Below are 15,124 nucleotides of genomic sequence, written 5' to 3' on the forward strand. Positions count from 1 at the left end.
CTCCCACGGGAGAGAAATGCAGATGTCCAGGTAGCGAGGAGCAGCATTGTGCTTCATCTGGAAAAAGGGATGTGGGACCACATATACACCCCGTCAATGACCTCTTTTTGTCAGGTGTGGAGCGCAGCCCCATTGAGATGGCGCAGGGCAATGTGGATGTTTCCAGCAATTTTTCTCCGTACTGTTTAAACAGCTTTACCTACACAGAGGAGGAGTTTGACAAGCTGGTAGAACTGACCAGCTACAACATTCAGAACAACAAACATCTGATCCTTCAGGCTTTGAATTCAGCTATAGAGCAGAAACGAAAACACAAAAAATAAAGGCCACCTGAGTTGCAGAAAGCTACCCAAGTAGCATTTTTCTCCTGCAGAAGGCCGAAGACCTGTTTGTGGATGAACATGACAGACCTGGGAAAGTATAAAGACTTGTCTCAGACTGTGGCTTCTCTGCACCAAGTGGCAATCCTAGATAAACCAGTCAAACAAAATAATTAGTCTCATGCTTTATTTATGTTGGATTTCACTGCTGGTGAACATCTTTTTTCATGTACATACATGTATATGCAGTAAATCAAAGCTTAGGAAATATGGGACTCACAAGTTTTTTAAATGCATGAATGTGGGACAGCAATACCAATTCTTCCAAAATTTCTTATACTAGTAAAAGTTATATGTGAAGTGAAGATAAATGAGCTACAGACATTGAATTTATTCTAAATCTAGTAGAACAGAAAAGTACATAATAAATGTGGACCGTTTCAAAGAAAAAGCCTGGGGAATGAGAGGCTGGGGAGCAGCTCTGCAGAGAGGGACCCGGGGGTTCTGGTCCATGGCAAGTTGAACATGAGCCAACAGGGTGCCCTGGCAGCCCAGAGGGCCAGCCGTGCCCTGGGGGGCACCGAGCCCTGCATCGCAGCCGGGCGAGGGAGGGGGTCGTCCCGCTCTGCCCCGCGCTGGGGCGGCCTCACCCCGAGTGCTGGGTGCAGTTTTGGGCGCCGCAGTACGTTAAGGTTATAAAGCTGCTGGAGAGTGTCCAGAGGAGGGCCATGAAGTTGGTGAAGGGTTTAGAGGGGAAACCGTATGAGAGGCGGCTGAAGTCACTTGCTTTGTTCAGCCTGGAGGAGACTGAGGGGAGACCTCATTGTGGTCTACAGTTTCTTCACAAGGGGAGGAGGGGCAGGCGCTGCTCTCTTCTTGCTGGTGACCGATGACAGGAATGGCAGGAAGATGTGCCAGGGGAGGTTTAAGTTGGATATTAGGAAAAGGTTCTTCCCCCAGAGGGTGGTGGAGCCCTGGGACAGGCTCCCCAGGGAGGCATCACGGCACCAGCCTGACGCTATTCAAGAAGCACTTGGACAATGACCCTCAGAGACATGGTGTGAATTTGGGGTGTCCTGTGCAGGGACAGGAGCTGGACTTGACAAGGGACCTTGTTGGTCCCTTCCAATTCAGGACATTCTAAAAAGAGAAAACTATTTTCCAATAGTGTCAGCAAGAAATTTTGTTGGAAATAACATGCAAAACTTAACATCAAAAATATAGAAAATCTGAGATTTCACAAGGAAAATACAAATTTTCTATAATTCTGAATTTACAAGTTCTATTACACCAGCAAGATTTAGGTTTGGACAGTCCCTTGGGAGTGATTGTTCTAAACCCTGTTGTGAGTCAGGATAGGCTCTTTTGGTGCGTGTGTAAGTATTTAACCCGGGGTTGTGCTTTCACTGAACACTCACATTATTTAAAGGATCATCCAGCTCAGCATCTGTGTCCCATTAATGTCATCAGGTTTAATAGTATTTCTTGTTACTATAGCATGGGATGCTGCGAGAATAGAAACATCAAAAACTGAGAGACATCCAGATTTTGTGGTAAGAATGCGAGCTAAGTACTTTGCACTGATATCCATGGGTAATTCATGGGTAATTGCATAACCTAGTCCCTGACTGTGTACAATCAACACACAGTCTATGCAACTACTATAAATAACACTAGGTGATTTGTTGAAATCGCTTATTTTTGAGATGAAGACCAAAATTATTATTTGCTTTATGAAGGGTTTTAATACTGAAAATACTCTGTAAACCTGTTTCATAACAACTAAGATGCTAATCTAAAAGAAGATATAAAGCTTTGTCAGTATCAGCTGCACTTAATTACTTCAAATTTAAATGAAAAGTGGTAACTTGTCAGTGTTGACGTAACATGCATTGGCATACCCAGAGCTATGCATAATGGAATCACAGACAAAACAGAAAATAAATCAAAATGAAATAAATAAAAATAAATTCAAAATTAAATGTGAATATCTAAAAGGCTGAAAAATTCTCTTCCCTCTTGCTATTGTTGTTTGTGTCTCTCTCTTCCTTCAAGCATTCCTTGATGGGTTAGACCTTTGTTGTCTTTCGTCTCCCACACTCACCTCAGATGACCTCAGCCCCCTTAGGGATGGTGTGCCCTTGCCCCAGCCGCTTTTCCAGGCCCTCACACCTCCATCCAATTGGCAGCCCTGGTTCAAACCTCTGGAGTGCTGAAATGGCTGTTTACTTGCCAGTGCTTATCAAGGGCTCCTCTTTGTGATCTCTGCTGTTGAGTCACGCAGTCCCTTTTGGCATTGCCTCTCCTCTGCCCCAGCTGTATAACTCCCTCTTGGCCTTCCCTCTTTATCATTATGGAAAACCCATTTCGGGTGACACATGCATTTGCTACTCCTTCCACCTGCCCATCTTCCAGCTGGGGTTTCAGGCATCTTCAAGAACTGCCATCATCTGAGGCTGTCAATGACAGTAAGTTTCAAGAACCCTGCCTCCCTCTTCCCATCCCTGCCTTTTACTCTACCTCTTTGCTTCTGTTATTGTATTTTTGTTTGTTGGCTTGTTTTTAACAGAGGGAGGCCCCATTTATTCCCGGTGTGCCACTAGGGCATCAGTTGCTCTGCTGTACCCCCCAGGGGATGAGCCTGTCCTATCTGCCAGCATTCTGGCCAGGCCCACACAATAGCTTCTAGTGGTATTTCCATGTGGGTAAAGCTCTTGGACAAGAACTGGATCTTCTTGACAATTCTGCCCTTGCTACCCTCAGGCATCCATGACATTCCTTTTTCAGATACACCCACAGCCACCTGAGAACTACAGCAAGGTTCTTGCTGTGACCCTGAAAATACCTATATGTCCTCTGTTACTGTAGACTCTGAAAAAGGTCTGACTTAATCCTCCCTCCAGCCATCCTTCTCCTGGGGCACTGGCAGCCTTCACCCATAGGTAATGTCGCAGTCCCATAGGAAATTATTGAATTGGGGGGGGGACGACACCAGCATGCCGTCTGCAGCTGGTTTCTTCCTCTCTGAGTTATTGCAGCGGTCTCCAGGTGACTGCTCCTCACCAATGGCCTGTTCTCCTGACTTCCCGTCTAGTCAGAACTCCTGGTCCATGTTTAGTAGAGGTGCTTTTTTTTTGCGGCTTAGGGGGTTGGTTAATTTGTTGGGCTCAGCTTGCTTTTTTATCATTAAATTTATTAATTAATTGCACAGAACACTTGCAGAAGATCCTAGTCATCAGTTCTTGTAGGCCAGCATGGAGTCTTTGTGTGGCTTTGTCTTCTGGTGGTTTTTGTCCTGGTTCAGCTGCTAATGGGGTATGTTTCTTGTGCTCAGGCTCTGGGCTGTACTTAGGCATTGAAAGAATGTAGGTAACAGCTGCAGATGTGGGCATTTAAAAGCCCTGTTGGTTTTGCAGGTTGGGAGTGTCCCTTTTTACAGGAAATGGGAGTAATTTCATGGAATTATCCATTCAAGGGAGGAAAAAAATAACAAGGGGGGAGAAGCACTGCAAAAACCCAGGCCCACACTGTATCATAGTGTTAGCACTGACACAAGTTAGCATGATCTTCCCTAATTGTTTTAAAAGACAGAACTCTTGGTAGCTGTGGTAATAACAAGTACAAACACTAACACGGTGACGTTCGTAATTGTAATGAGTGTGTTCTGCATCTTTTCTGTGTCTTGCTTTTCCTTCTTACCTATTCGTTACCTGTAGTAAGTGAAGGGATTAGCATGCAATTGCACCTTTGCCCCGGCCCTTCCAATTATCACAAAGGTGCGTTGGGAACCAGGCGGCTCAGTGAGGCATGTTAGCCTGGAGGAAGCTAAGAAAAGCAGCAGTGGGATTTTTTGACACGTAAGGACTCAGACAGTCCCGTCAGGTGAGTGCTGCTGAGGGAGCAGAAGGAGATGGGAGGGTTGGCAGCATCATTTTACACTGTTCTGTAGCCCAAAGAGTGATCAAACAAAAGATTGCTGCAAACAATACGAGTGAAGTGAGCTATTAATTTGCGAGACTATAGGTTGCACCACGTCAATGATGGGAAATGTGTCTGCCACAGCGGATACGGTAGAACGTGGGTGGTAGAGGAGGCCTCCCTTCTGAGAAACCCTGCGCCAAAACCTGATCACATGTAAAACTCTGATGTGCATGTGCAATATCTCCCTGCAGCGGAGGCCATCGGGGCCTCGTTTCGAGCAGGGCTGGTTTCTTCATGCCCTGACCGAGGCATGCTGGTCAACAGGGAGCAACGGGTGAGAAGTGCGTGCTTCGTGCCATTGAACTTTTGTACCTTTGAGTTCCTCCTAAAAGTCTGTCCCTTCCAGGACTCCTAGTGAAGCCCAGCACACTTGCAGCATTGATAAAGCACTTCCCCAGCACTCCTGCCACCCCTCCACCTCTTCATTTCAAAACTCTGGGGTGTCTCGTCATGTGCCCAGTTTCTTCCTCCTTGGGTCTTGAGGTCTCCTTTGCACTCCCTTCAACCCACTACTGCTTATGCTCTTTTCTCCGTGCAGTTGGGTGTCTCGCCAGATGTCATGGCCTGACCCCAGCTGCCCTAATGCTTGTAGTAGTCATTATTCCAGGTATGACCAAACCTCCATCACTCAGACTTGAAGCTTCTAGAGGTACCATTGCAGCATGGAGGAGAAATGTGAAGCAAAAGGGGAAAGGTTAAGACGGAATAAAAAGCAAGGTAGGGAGGAAAGGGAGAAAGAAAAAAATTGTATAATACCCAAATAAAAGTAAAAAAGGGAATTACAGCTATGTGGTATTGAGATGGGCAAAGGAAGGAAACGAACATTTTGGAAAGTGAAGAAGTCAATGGGAAAGAAAAGACGGCAGGGAATGGAAAGAAGAAAAGAAAGAGGAAATCAGGAACAAAAAGGTGGTAGAGAAAAAGATTTAAAATCGAGACAAATGTATATCCCTCATCTAGTTTCTTCAAAGCAGTTTTGATAGGCTGTTCCATTAAAAAGAATAGCATCTAAAAAACCCTAATCCAGAAAACATGATGGCATTAAATCCTACTGTTGAGATTCTGACCGCTCTGGGATTTCAGAAGCCTGATATGCATACTGTGAGTGCTTTCTAGCTCCCATCTCTCTGCCCTTTTCTCTGCCCTTAAACGGTGGGGAAGGATGGTCCCTTGGCCCCTAACAGTATGACTTTTCTTGCCAGCTGCTGTTTATTGCACCCGTGTCTCTCGCTCTGCTAATAATCTGTAAATTAGTTGTAAATATATGAAATGTTTGCTCCCCTCATATTTCCTTTCTTCTGCTGAGGTAATGGAGCATCCTTCAAGGCTGATAACTATCAGGTAAGGAACTGCAAGTTTCTACATATATTAATAGGCACTTTTATATCTTGAGCAACTGATAGTTGTTTCTTTAATTTTGCAATTTCTGCTACTCAGCTGGCTGACATCCAAATTTGTTTCAACTAGTCTTGAAAACAAGCCATGCTCCAAAGTCCTCCTTGAGCTGGAATTGTTTTGGTTTGGTATCTACTTTGTAAATATATTATGTAGTTTATTTTTGAGATTTAACAGATGATATGATGTCCTAGAATTTGTTTTGGTCCTATGTGCAGAGGAGTATTCAGAAAATCCTTTGCAGACCCTTAACAAATACCTTTTCTGGTCGCTCTTAACTCTGGTCCATGATCGCTGCTGGTGCAGGAGCTGATGGCCCGTAACCCACAGCTGGTTTGGGGCACGTGAGGAAACACTGTACTGGTCATACTGCTCTTGTGCTGGTTTCCAGCTCACGAGGAGATGATACACTTGTATGTAGTCTGCAGAAATGTGGAGAGTGAAAAGTGATGCAGAAAACTTTGGGAACTGTTCTTCTAGTACACTGTGCTCCCAGGAAACCTTCTCTGAGTACAGAGAACATCCCACAGTAAGACAACGCCAGACACAGAGGACTTACTGTACAGGTAACCATTGAGGACTGTGTAATTGCAACACGCATAAAATCTGAGCGACATAAAATGGAGCATAACTCTCCACTTTGGTTGGGCTGCTCTAAGACTGGCATGGTAAGCGTTGGGCTTTATCCAGTGCATCAGTAACTGTAACGTAACTGTAACATGAAAGAAACATAGACAAACATTTAATTTAAGTGAGTGATGTAAAAAGCCATTAATGATGCCAGTCTCTCTATTGGGAAAGTAATAACTTTTAGTGTCAGAGCTACGTACTTGTTATATGCTAGATGCATACAAAAGCTGATGCATATATGTAATCCATATAAAGTACCGTACTTTTCTCAGTATGACTGTGTTCCTAGCAGGAATATAATAGAATACTTTTAAACTCTTTGGTTAAAGACTTGTTTTAAAATTAATTTTGCAGAAGGTTGCTTCTCACCTGTGACATGGGTAAGACAACAAACAGCAGTAGTGCCCCTGCCTCCTGTGAGTTTCCTCTGCTGCTCCACATCTCCTTCCTTCACTAACTGCACAAGTGGTGGTCTAAGACACTGCTCCTCCTGCAGGAAGAGGACGTAGCCGAGCCAGAATGCCCATCTGACGCAGCTCTCCGATGCTCTTTTTTTTTGTATAGAAGTATCTGTATGTCTGAGAGCAGTGAGGTGGTCACAGCCAGTCCTGGCTGTGTTTCCAGCTTCCCAGAATAACCCCAGGCTCATTTTGCCTGGCCTCTTTGAAGGCTAGGCAAGCATATACTGTTGCTAAACATTTAGGGGGACACTGACTATCTGCAGTTTCAGTCCAGCCCAAGACTGTGATAAAAGAAATCACAAAACTATATTTGAACATACTGAAAAATGTAAAGTTTGTCATGGAGGTCCCTTTCTCCACTGTCTGTCTCTGCTGTCAGACGTAATACGGGTACCTTTGCCAAGCAATCGATGCTTCTACAAAATGGGTTGTAGTGTGAATCATTCCAATTGGAGCCTCTGCTTTTCATTCTACAAGTTGAGATCATCCGGCTTTGTACATTCAGATTTTCAATTAAGTAACACTAGTTCAGTTGTTAATGAGAGCCTCAGAGTTTTTCTTTCTTTATGGCGTTCTCAGGTGGGAGCAGAATACCTTGATTTAGCCGAAGGCCATACAGACCATTCCAGATGGCCAAGTGTGCATATAATGGGGAATTAACTCTACAGCTGTGGAAGTCTTTACACAGAATCCACCTGTTCTTCTCCATGGGTTTCCTAAAGGACAGGGAATTTCAACTTTCTTAAGATTTGTGACCTTTAGAGGGGTTTCTAGGTGAATATCATTACTTATGCTAATGGTCCTCTGAACTAATCAGCCTTGGGAAAGCTGGCCTGCTCTAATAACAAGTATACCAGTATTTTTAGTGTCCCAGAGCAGGACGTCTTCCAAGGTCAGGCAGGTCTTCTCTTCTGGTGAGGCTAAAAAAAAACCAAAGATGAATGAATGTTCTCTGAATTAGGCTGCAAGAGGAGTTCTCCAGGATGCAGCTCAGAGTGTGACCTGAGGCCAACAGATGCTCTTGTACTTCCAGTGTGGGCAGAGCTACTTTTCATGCTGGAAATGCAGATGCTATGACACAGCCTACTGTTACTGGAGCTGCTAGTTTGTTATTCATTTGTTTTGCTGTAGCTGAAGATGGTAATTTCCACTGGGTATGCCTGGAAATGTTCATGTGCTCTTTTGTTCATGCTCTTTGGTTGAACAAAATCTCCGTAAAATAAAACTACTAAAACTAAACCACTGGATACTAAATTCCATTCATCTTGACACGAGTTTCCTGCAGTTGCTGTGTAAAGTTCAATTGTTTTTCTCTGGAAAATGTACGAAAGCACAGCTCTTATCTGCTTTGCACAGCTATTACATATTTCCTTGCTTTTTTTGTTGGAAAACTACTGCCAGGTGCAGTAGTAGTCCTAGGTAATGCTTGTAGCCATAGGCATTGACCTCAAGATCTCTGCTAACCCTTACAGGTGTCCACCTCCCTCTCCCCTGCCATCCTATCATGCACAATCTGGTACTGCCACTCCATGCCCCTCTCTCACCTCCCCTTCCTACTGTTTGCCTCTACAAACCAAAGACCGAGCTCTGTGCCCGCACCTTGGCCTTGCTCCCCTGTGAAAAAGAAATGGGAAGAGCTGGGACGGGCTGGTCAATGCAGTAACCTGTCAGGTGGTGGTGGGGGGGTGGCCCTTTCCAGGGGGGCTACTGTGTGGTGCAGGGCAGTGCCTCTTTGCAGGCAGCGTGTTCGGGTCCCCCTGCCTATATGGAGGCTTTGACCGAAGTCACTGTTATTTATACACGGAGGCTTTTTCCAGGGCTCAGTTTCCCCGCTACAGGAGCTGCCGCTGTTCTCTGCTCAGGGCAGTCCCTGCAGGTGGGGAAGAGCTGGGTGTGAAGGAGCAGGCTCCAGCAGCGGTGCCCTCTGTGCCTCTCCTCTGCTTGGCAGGATGGCCCAGGACTCTGCTCGCTATGGAAAAAGGGTGGCAGCGTTGTAGGACCCCAGGAGCAAGCACAGGCTGGGAGAGGTTCCCAGCCAGATGAAGGTACCGCATCCCTTTTAGCTGTTGTGTTTGCCCTGCAGATCCTTCCCTGGACCAGTCATCCTTGGTGCTCCACTGTCTTTGGCAATGGGAGGGGAGTCCTTTACTTATAGCGATGAGATGGGTGGAGCCTCTGGTCATTTTATAAAATAACTTGTCATTGACTCCCACAGGAGTAAATCCTGCAAACATGTCTCAGGAAGTGCTGCCCGTGGAGGTGCCAGAAACATTTTATTACATGAATCCAGGGAAGGCCATGATGCCCTCAAATGCAAAAGCACTACAGGTAAGAAAATGGCTTTAAAAGTTTGCTTATGGTCCACTGCATTTGACAGACCACAAAATCCTGTTTCGGGAGTGTGTTTAAATACAAGGTACCCTATGAACTTACTGTCTGATGGGACTAGGCAGCAACGTCTCTGCCTGAAGGAGTTTAAAGTGAAATGTTCTCTTCGTGGCTGTAAGAGGCAAAAGCCCACCTGGCTCCACTGGAGCCAAGGATCTCAGCTTCATGGGCAGAATGCGAGAAGTCAGCGTAGCAAGGGGATGGAAAAAGAAGAGAAAGTGGACAAAATGAACAGGGAAGGAAACAGTTTTTAGGGGACTGAATTACCAGCCTGAATCCAGACCCAGACATAAAATATCATCTTCTTCCATAATTAAATGCTAGTTTTATTAAAAATTTAATATCTCTGTATCAATAGCAAAATTTTGACATGCATATTAATGTGCCAACCCCATTTTTTTGTTATTGGAAAAGGTTAGAGAAAAGGGATAGGGAATTGAATTTTATTTCCACATTCCCGTTTTTGTTCTGAATTTTCCATTTTGCTTAGCGTTCTCTGGGTCATTTCAGGATTTGCATTTAATTTTAACTGTAGTATGTTATACATTGTTCTTCGTGCTCTTTGACTGGATGAAGGCACATCGCTTCAGTAGGTACTCTCGAAGCAGAATACTTTTGACATTTTTCATAGGACCTGTCCTTTGATGGTGTTTTCCTACAAAGCGTTTCAAAAGGGGGCACCTTACATTGTAGAATTATTTTGGAACTTCTGTTTTCTGAAAAAATTGAAATGTTAGGTTTAAAATTTTGCAACTACAATGTGTTTCATGCTCTGGATTCAAACCCGGGGAAGAGATTCTGGGATTTTATTTTAAATCGAGATTTAATATATCTGAAAGCAGCAGCAGATTGCCAAAAGATCACATTCGAAACAAAAAGCAACCCTTTATTCACAGACAAAATGCAGAGGCATCTTTTGGATATCTGACAGCTGAAATGGGTTTTCCTTCACTGACTTGTTGCAGGGGTGCCCCAACACGGCTTTTGTACCAGTGTGTGCTGAACCACATGGCAGTTTGTTCATTATGCTGAGCACTGTAACACAGCTGGGTGTAACCAACAGCTGTTCTAATTTCAGCATAAGTTATTGCAAGTGGGAATTAATTATCTGCCCTGATAATGCTGCTGTTGTTTTAATGTTATAATTTCTAAATTCTTTTTTCTTCAGGATGAAGACTCAGACAGCTCAGACATCGATTCTTTGGGAGACAGTGAACCGCAAGAAGAAAATGAAGAAAGTACTGCACCAGATGAAGGTGATTTCAAGGTATTATGAACAAGAGAATTTTGAACCGAAGAGGGCTGAGGATTTTGTTTTGCTCAAAAGAGGAAAAGGTTCAGGTAGATAAATAATTATGGCAGCAGTTTGAGTGTTACAAGGGAAATGCCCTTAAGTTTATTATTCGGATCATTTTGTTCAATTATGTTTATGATTTTCAGAATTGCTGGCTGTATTTCTCTGTTATGTTTTACTGGGAGCACGCAGAATAACTACTGTTTTAATCCCTCACTTACTTGTAAAAGAAGTCCATTGGTAAGTTATTTGTAACCGAAAGGGCCAAAAGTAAGAGTGACGCATAGCCTGCTGTAATGGCTTTGGAAGTGCAACCTCCATCCTAGCAATTTTTTTTTGGGGGGCTGGATTATTGAACTCTGATTTTTCGCCATTACTGTGCTCCATCAGGGCATTCCGTGAAAGGAGTGATGCTCAAACGTGTTAGAGAGATTTCTTGTGTTTGAAGAGCAGTCATAGGTTTGTTAGAAATTACTCATTTTGATAGGGGTTCTCGTTCTGCTGCTTTGCTATCTGTGCAGTAAGTACAGGCAGTATTTCCTATCTGTCAGGGTTAGAGAAGTCTAAATGTGACTCGCATAACAATTCTGTCCCAAGGAGTGTCCGCTTCCCAGCCAGATAATTCAATGGAAATATGCATTATAATCCATGCAAACTAGTTATACTAAAACAAAATGAAGCTGAAAAGGAGCTTTATGTGGAAGCTGAAGTAATACTGTAAACAGGCGGACAGGTGAGCCTTGTGGTGAGCTAATTACCAGGTACTCCTGGTACAAGTTAGGCACCGAGAAATTAAAAAAATTCTTATTTGCATTTGGGGCATTTTTACTTTTTCACATACACTTTTCAATGTTTAGCTTTTGTGTTTGCCCAGTATCAGGATTTTTATTTTAAAAAGGGAAATCAGTGGCATTAAAAGATTATACTATAGTTTCTCAGCATATATTCTATCAGTTTTGGATCTTTGTGGAATGTGAAATGTGCAAATATTCAGTTTACGGTGTCTGGTATCTCCACCCAGTGGAGATACTGAAATTCTGGACCATGTATAAAGTGAAGAATTTGTAAAAAGTAAAAAGAGGCCAAAAAATAGTGACTTGATCAGTCTTTGGTATAACGTCTGCTCCTTACAAGGGGTAAGGAACCTAAAATCGTGATGAGCGAAAGCAAAAAGATTTGAACTCCTGGGTTACAATTACCTATGATAATTTTACATATGACAGATAACTTCATGTTTCCATTTCTTAATCCCACGCTGTGATGTGTTTGTTCTTCCATTATCTGCTCAGGATATAGGCTTAGATCCAAGACATTTAAGAGTCATGAAACTTAGAAGGAGCAGTGGACCCAAAGAATCACCTTATGTGTATGGGACCATAACCTTCTTCTAGACCACTATATTTCCCCTGTCTCTCACCAAAGGATTATTTTTCACATTTCAAAATTCCAAAAATTCATGGTGATCCATTGGTGACAGACTGAGTCATTGTTCTTGCATCTGGCTTCATAGTCACTGTTTTTTCTTTTCTGATCAGAACATAGCACTCTATCCTATGCACTTGCATGATCGCGACTTGATGACTGCAGCATATCATGTGTTTGTGCTCAGTTTTTCCCAAATGTGAATTTTTAATCACTGAAACTACCAGAAGACTTAAATATGAGGGTCTCTGCCTACTAAGGGGGATCATCTGTTAGAAACATACCACAGCATATCCCAGCCACTGCATGTGCCTTTATGCCAACATGCTGATTTTTATCTGCATTAGGAAATCGATATTATTCAGGCCTTGGCTGGTACTTTGCCCCATGCTAAAGCAGCAGTCAGAGCCAGCTGCTTATATTAAAATATTTAAGGATTGCAGCAGGTCTCATAAAATAATTAATGTGAGGGAATGGAGGGAAAAAAACTGGATATATAGTTCTGAATTCAGCACGAGCAATGTCTTAACAAGGGTAAGATGCCTCATTCCTCAGGTCGTGCGGTACCTCACTTCCCTGCGAGGCAAGGGCTCCTTGCTCTCAGAGGGTTTGTGCAGCTGGGAGATCAGCAGCCCTTTAACAGAAGAGGGGCAGGTTAAACTCTCACACTTGTGCAAAGCAGGAGCTCTGGCTTCTGCTGGGTTTTGGAAGCTAGAAACATCTGAGATCATGGGAAGAGGGGGGAGCTGCCACATTGCATGGCAAGATTAGGAGGAGGTCACAGCTGCTGCCTCTGATACAGATGGGACTCCATCGCGTGAACCAGGGGCTAAGGCAGGCAGGAGGACAGGTCCCCAGTGGTGCCAGTCAGGGGGTCCCTGTCTCCCACAAGGGCAAGAGCCTGCTGTCAGGAGCAGATCCAGCCCCAGGCTCAGCAGTGACTGGAAAGGCAGGAGGCAACAACTCCTGAGCCGCTCCCAGCCCTGTGGTGCTTGCAGGGGCATGGCCCTGCTCAGCTGCAGAAGCTCTTCTAAGCCCAGGTGCCTCCCCTGCCACCCTGTGGTATGGGGATGCCTAAAGTACAGCCTGCCGAGATGACGTGCTCCAGCATGCCTCCCACTTCAAAAATAAACCTCGCAAAGTCAAAGGAGGCCGCTTCCCGTCAGCTCATAACTTTGAAATACGGTTTGTCTTATCCACATTTGACATCAAAAATGTTGAACATCTCTGTCCCAGATAGACCTCTGGATTCCCCTGAGAATCAGCACTCAGAAATAGGGGTTTTCAGGGTGTGGTGCATGTAGTAATGGCTGTAGTAATGCCTGTAGTAATGTCTACCTTAGGATGATAGTCCAGAAATGCCTGGCAGCTGTCAGACGGAAGCACCTATTTTACAGCTATCTGGAATTGGGTGTGATGAGTCTCAACGCTCAGATGGGTAATGCTCAGCCTAGTTTCTTTCTCTCATATTTGTTCTGGTTGGGAAAGGCAAAGCAGTATAAGAGGGGTCTGTCTTTTCATGGATGGACAGTCCTATTCCCCTGGCTACAGTTCTACATATGAAAAGAGTTTTGAACGTGCGGTTGAATAATCTATGTATTTTTCAAAATCAGAAAAAATTCAGTTGTTAAACATCTGGAAACACTAAAAGAGTGAGGACAATGTTAACAGTACTGAAAAGGCTATGCAACTAGCTTGAGTTATCGGTCAAATAATAAATCTCCGGAGAAGTTGGGATCACTGTGCACTGAGAGTATCCATGTTGTGTTGGTCAACATTTCAAGTTCTGCTTTCTGGAAATGTGTTTCAAGCACAGTACCATGTGCGCAGTCTTATTTCTCAAAAGTGTTCAGAGTCCCACGATGGATATATGTATGAGGAAGCAATGATCTGATGGGCACAATTCCTGTAGCCAGGCGCATACCCGCCATGCCCCTGTGGCCACAGGTAAATGTTCCCTGCTGAGACCAGGGTTACCGTGGCCATATGCATGAAAGGGATGTCTCCATCCAGCTGTGGGAGTTTTTAATTCACTGATATCCAAGCAAGACTTCTGCTAATTCTGGTGAAAGGCAGTCTGATTAGAAGTTACATTACTAATAAAAACCACGAAACACGTGGCTTGTGAAAAACAGCCGGTGGCAACAGTGGTCCTCAGCAACCTCCCAGCCCCCGCGCAGCCATCAATGGAGGTACCACAGCCCCAGGGCTTGGAGGAGGCAAAGGAAGGAAGCAATCAGAGCAACTGCTTTTCCAGCGTGGAGCCCAGGTTTGTCAAGAACGAGGAAGAGCTTCAGAGACATGGCTGGACGCAGCAGCCGGCTGTGCCCAGCCCAGGCAGTGTGCCATGGTGTGGTCCTCAGGCACATCCCACAGCAGTGGGAGATAGGTGCCATCAGGCTGGGGCAGGGCTTGGCTGAGTGATGTTAGCGGCCTGAAACATCCCAATTACAGCTGTAAAAAACTTGAGGATTCTTATTCTCTAAGGAGACCTGACTCTCAGACAGTTCACAATAGGCACTTCTTCACACACCACCAGCTCTAGATACATTGTCAGCAGCAAAGTATTCTAGTTCTTTTGATTTGGTCCCTGACCACCATCTAGTTAAATTAGTACCTGGAGATGAAGAAAAGATTGCCCTGGTGACATCCTGTGAATGATTTCATCTTAGCAGAATGCTCCTCCAGGCCAGGAATGCAGGGGGACCTTAGTCAAGGCAGGGAAGCTATCTCTGCCAGGAAAGGCTGCTGTGCCACTAGATGACATAGAAATGGAGAGAGGCATTATTATTGGGTGACCGCAGGAAAAATGTGTGGGTGTGAGAGGAAGCTCTTTTCATGTTTTTCATAGATAATACAGGGTTTTTTTTTTTCAGGTTGGATCTGTAGAAATGGCTTTTTTCAACCATGGAAAAAATAAATTGATTGTCCTCAAGGTATTTTTAAATCTCGTTTGATCGTTGCAGGATGGCTTGTGGAATAGCATGCAGTACAGGTACACTGAAATAGGTAATGGTATCAGCACACTGTGGCACATAATTTTCTCTGCTTCCTCATCACAATTTTTCATCCAGCATGACAAAGGCCACCTCCTCACGAACAGATGGAAGGCGTCCCACATTTCATGTAGAAAAGCAACAGCTGAGCTTGGAGGACAGCTGCTTTTTGGTAATGATATAGTTTTCATCACCCACACTGAAGATGAATTTCAGGATCTCTGCATTATTTTTCTG

At 44.3% G+C, this 15,124-nt stretch overlaps 2 protein-coding genes across 2 annotated transcripts in view; both read left to right on the forward strand.

Annotated features, from left to right (window-relative positions):
- The window catches only part of LOC104042136 (cytosolic phospholipase A2 epsilon), a 34,884-nt gene extending 34,561 nt beyond the window's left edge, over nucleotides 1-323 (forward strand). Inside the window, exon 20 of the mRNA XM_009501535.2 lies at nucleotides 115-323. Within this exon, the coding sequence (XP_009499830.1) occupies nucleotides 115-323 (209 nt within the window). The remainder of the gene's footprint in view (nucleotides 1-114) is intronic.
- Nucleotides 324-9,019: 8,696 nt separating this feature from the next.
- LOC104046958 (cytosolic phospholipase A2 epsilon) overlaps nucleotides 9,020-15,124 on the forward strand; it is a 35,586-nt gene continuing 29,481 nt past the window's right edge. The window contains exons 1-2 of the mRNA XM_009507198.2: nucleotides 9,020-9,115; nucleotides 10,344-10,442. Of these exons, the coding sequence (XP_009505493.2) occupies nucleotides 9,020-9,115; nucleotides 10,344-10,442 (195 nt within the window). The remainder of the gene's footprint in view (nucleotides 9,116-10,343; nucleotides 10,443-15,124) is intronic.

The sequence above is a fragment of the Phalacrocorax carbo genome, chromosome 10 (assembly GCF_963921805.1).
Source record: "Phalacrocorax carbo chromosome 10, bPhaCar2.1, whole genome shotgun sequence".
Taxonomy (NCBI): domain Eukaryota; kingdom Metazoa; phylum Chordata; class Aves; order Suliformes; family Phalacrocoracidae; genus Phalacrocorax; species Phalacrocorax carbo.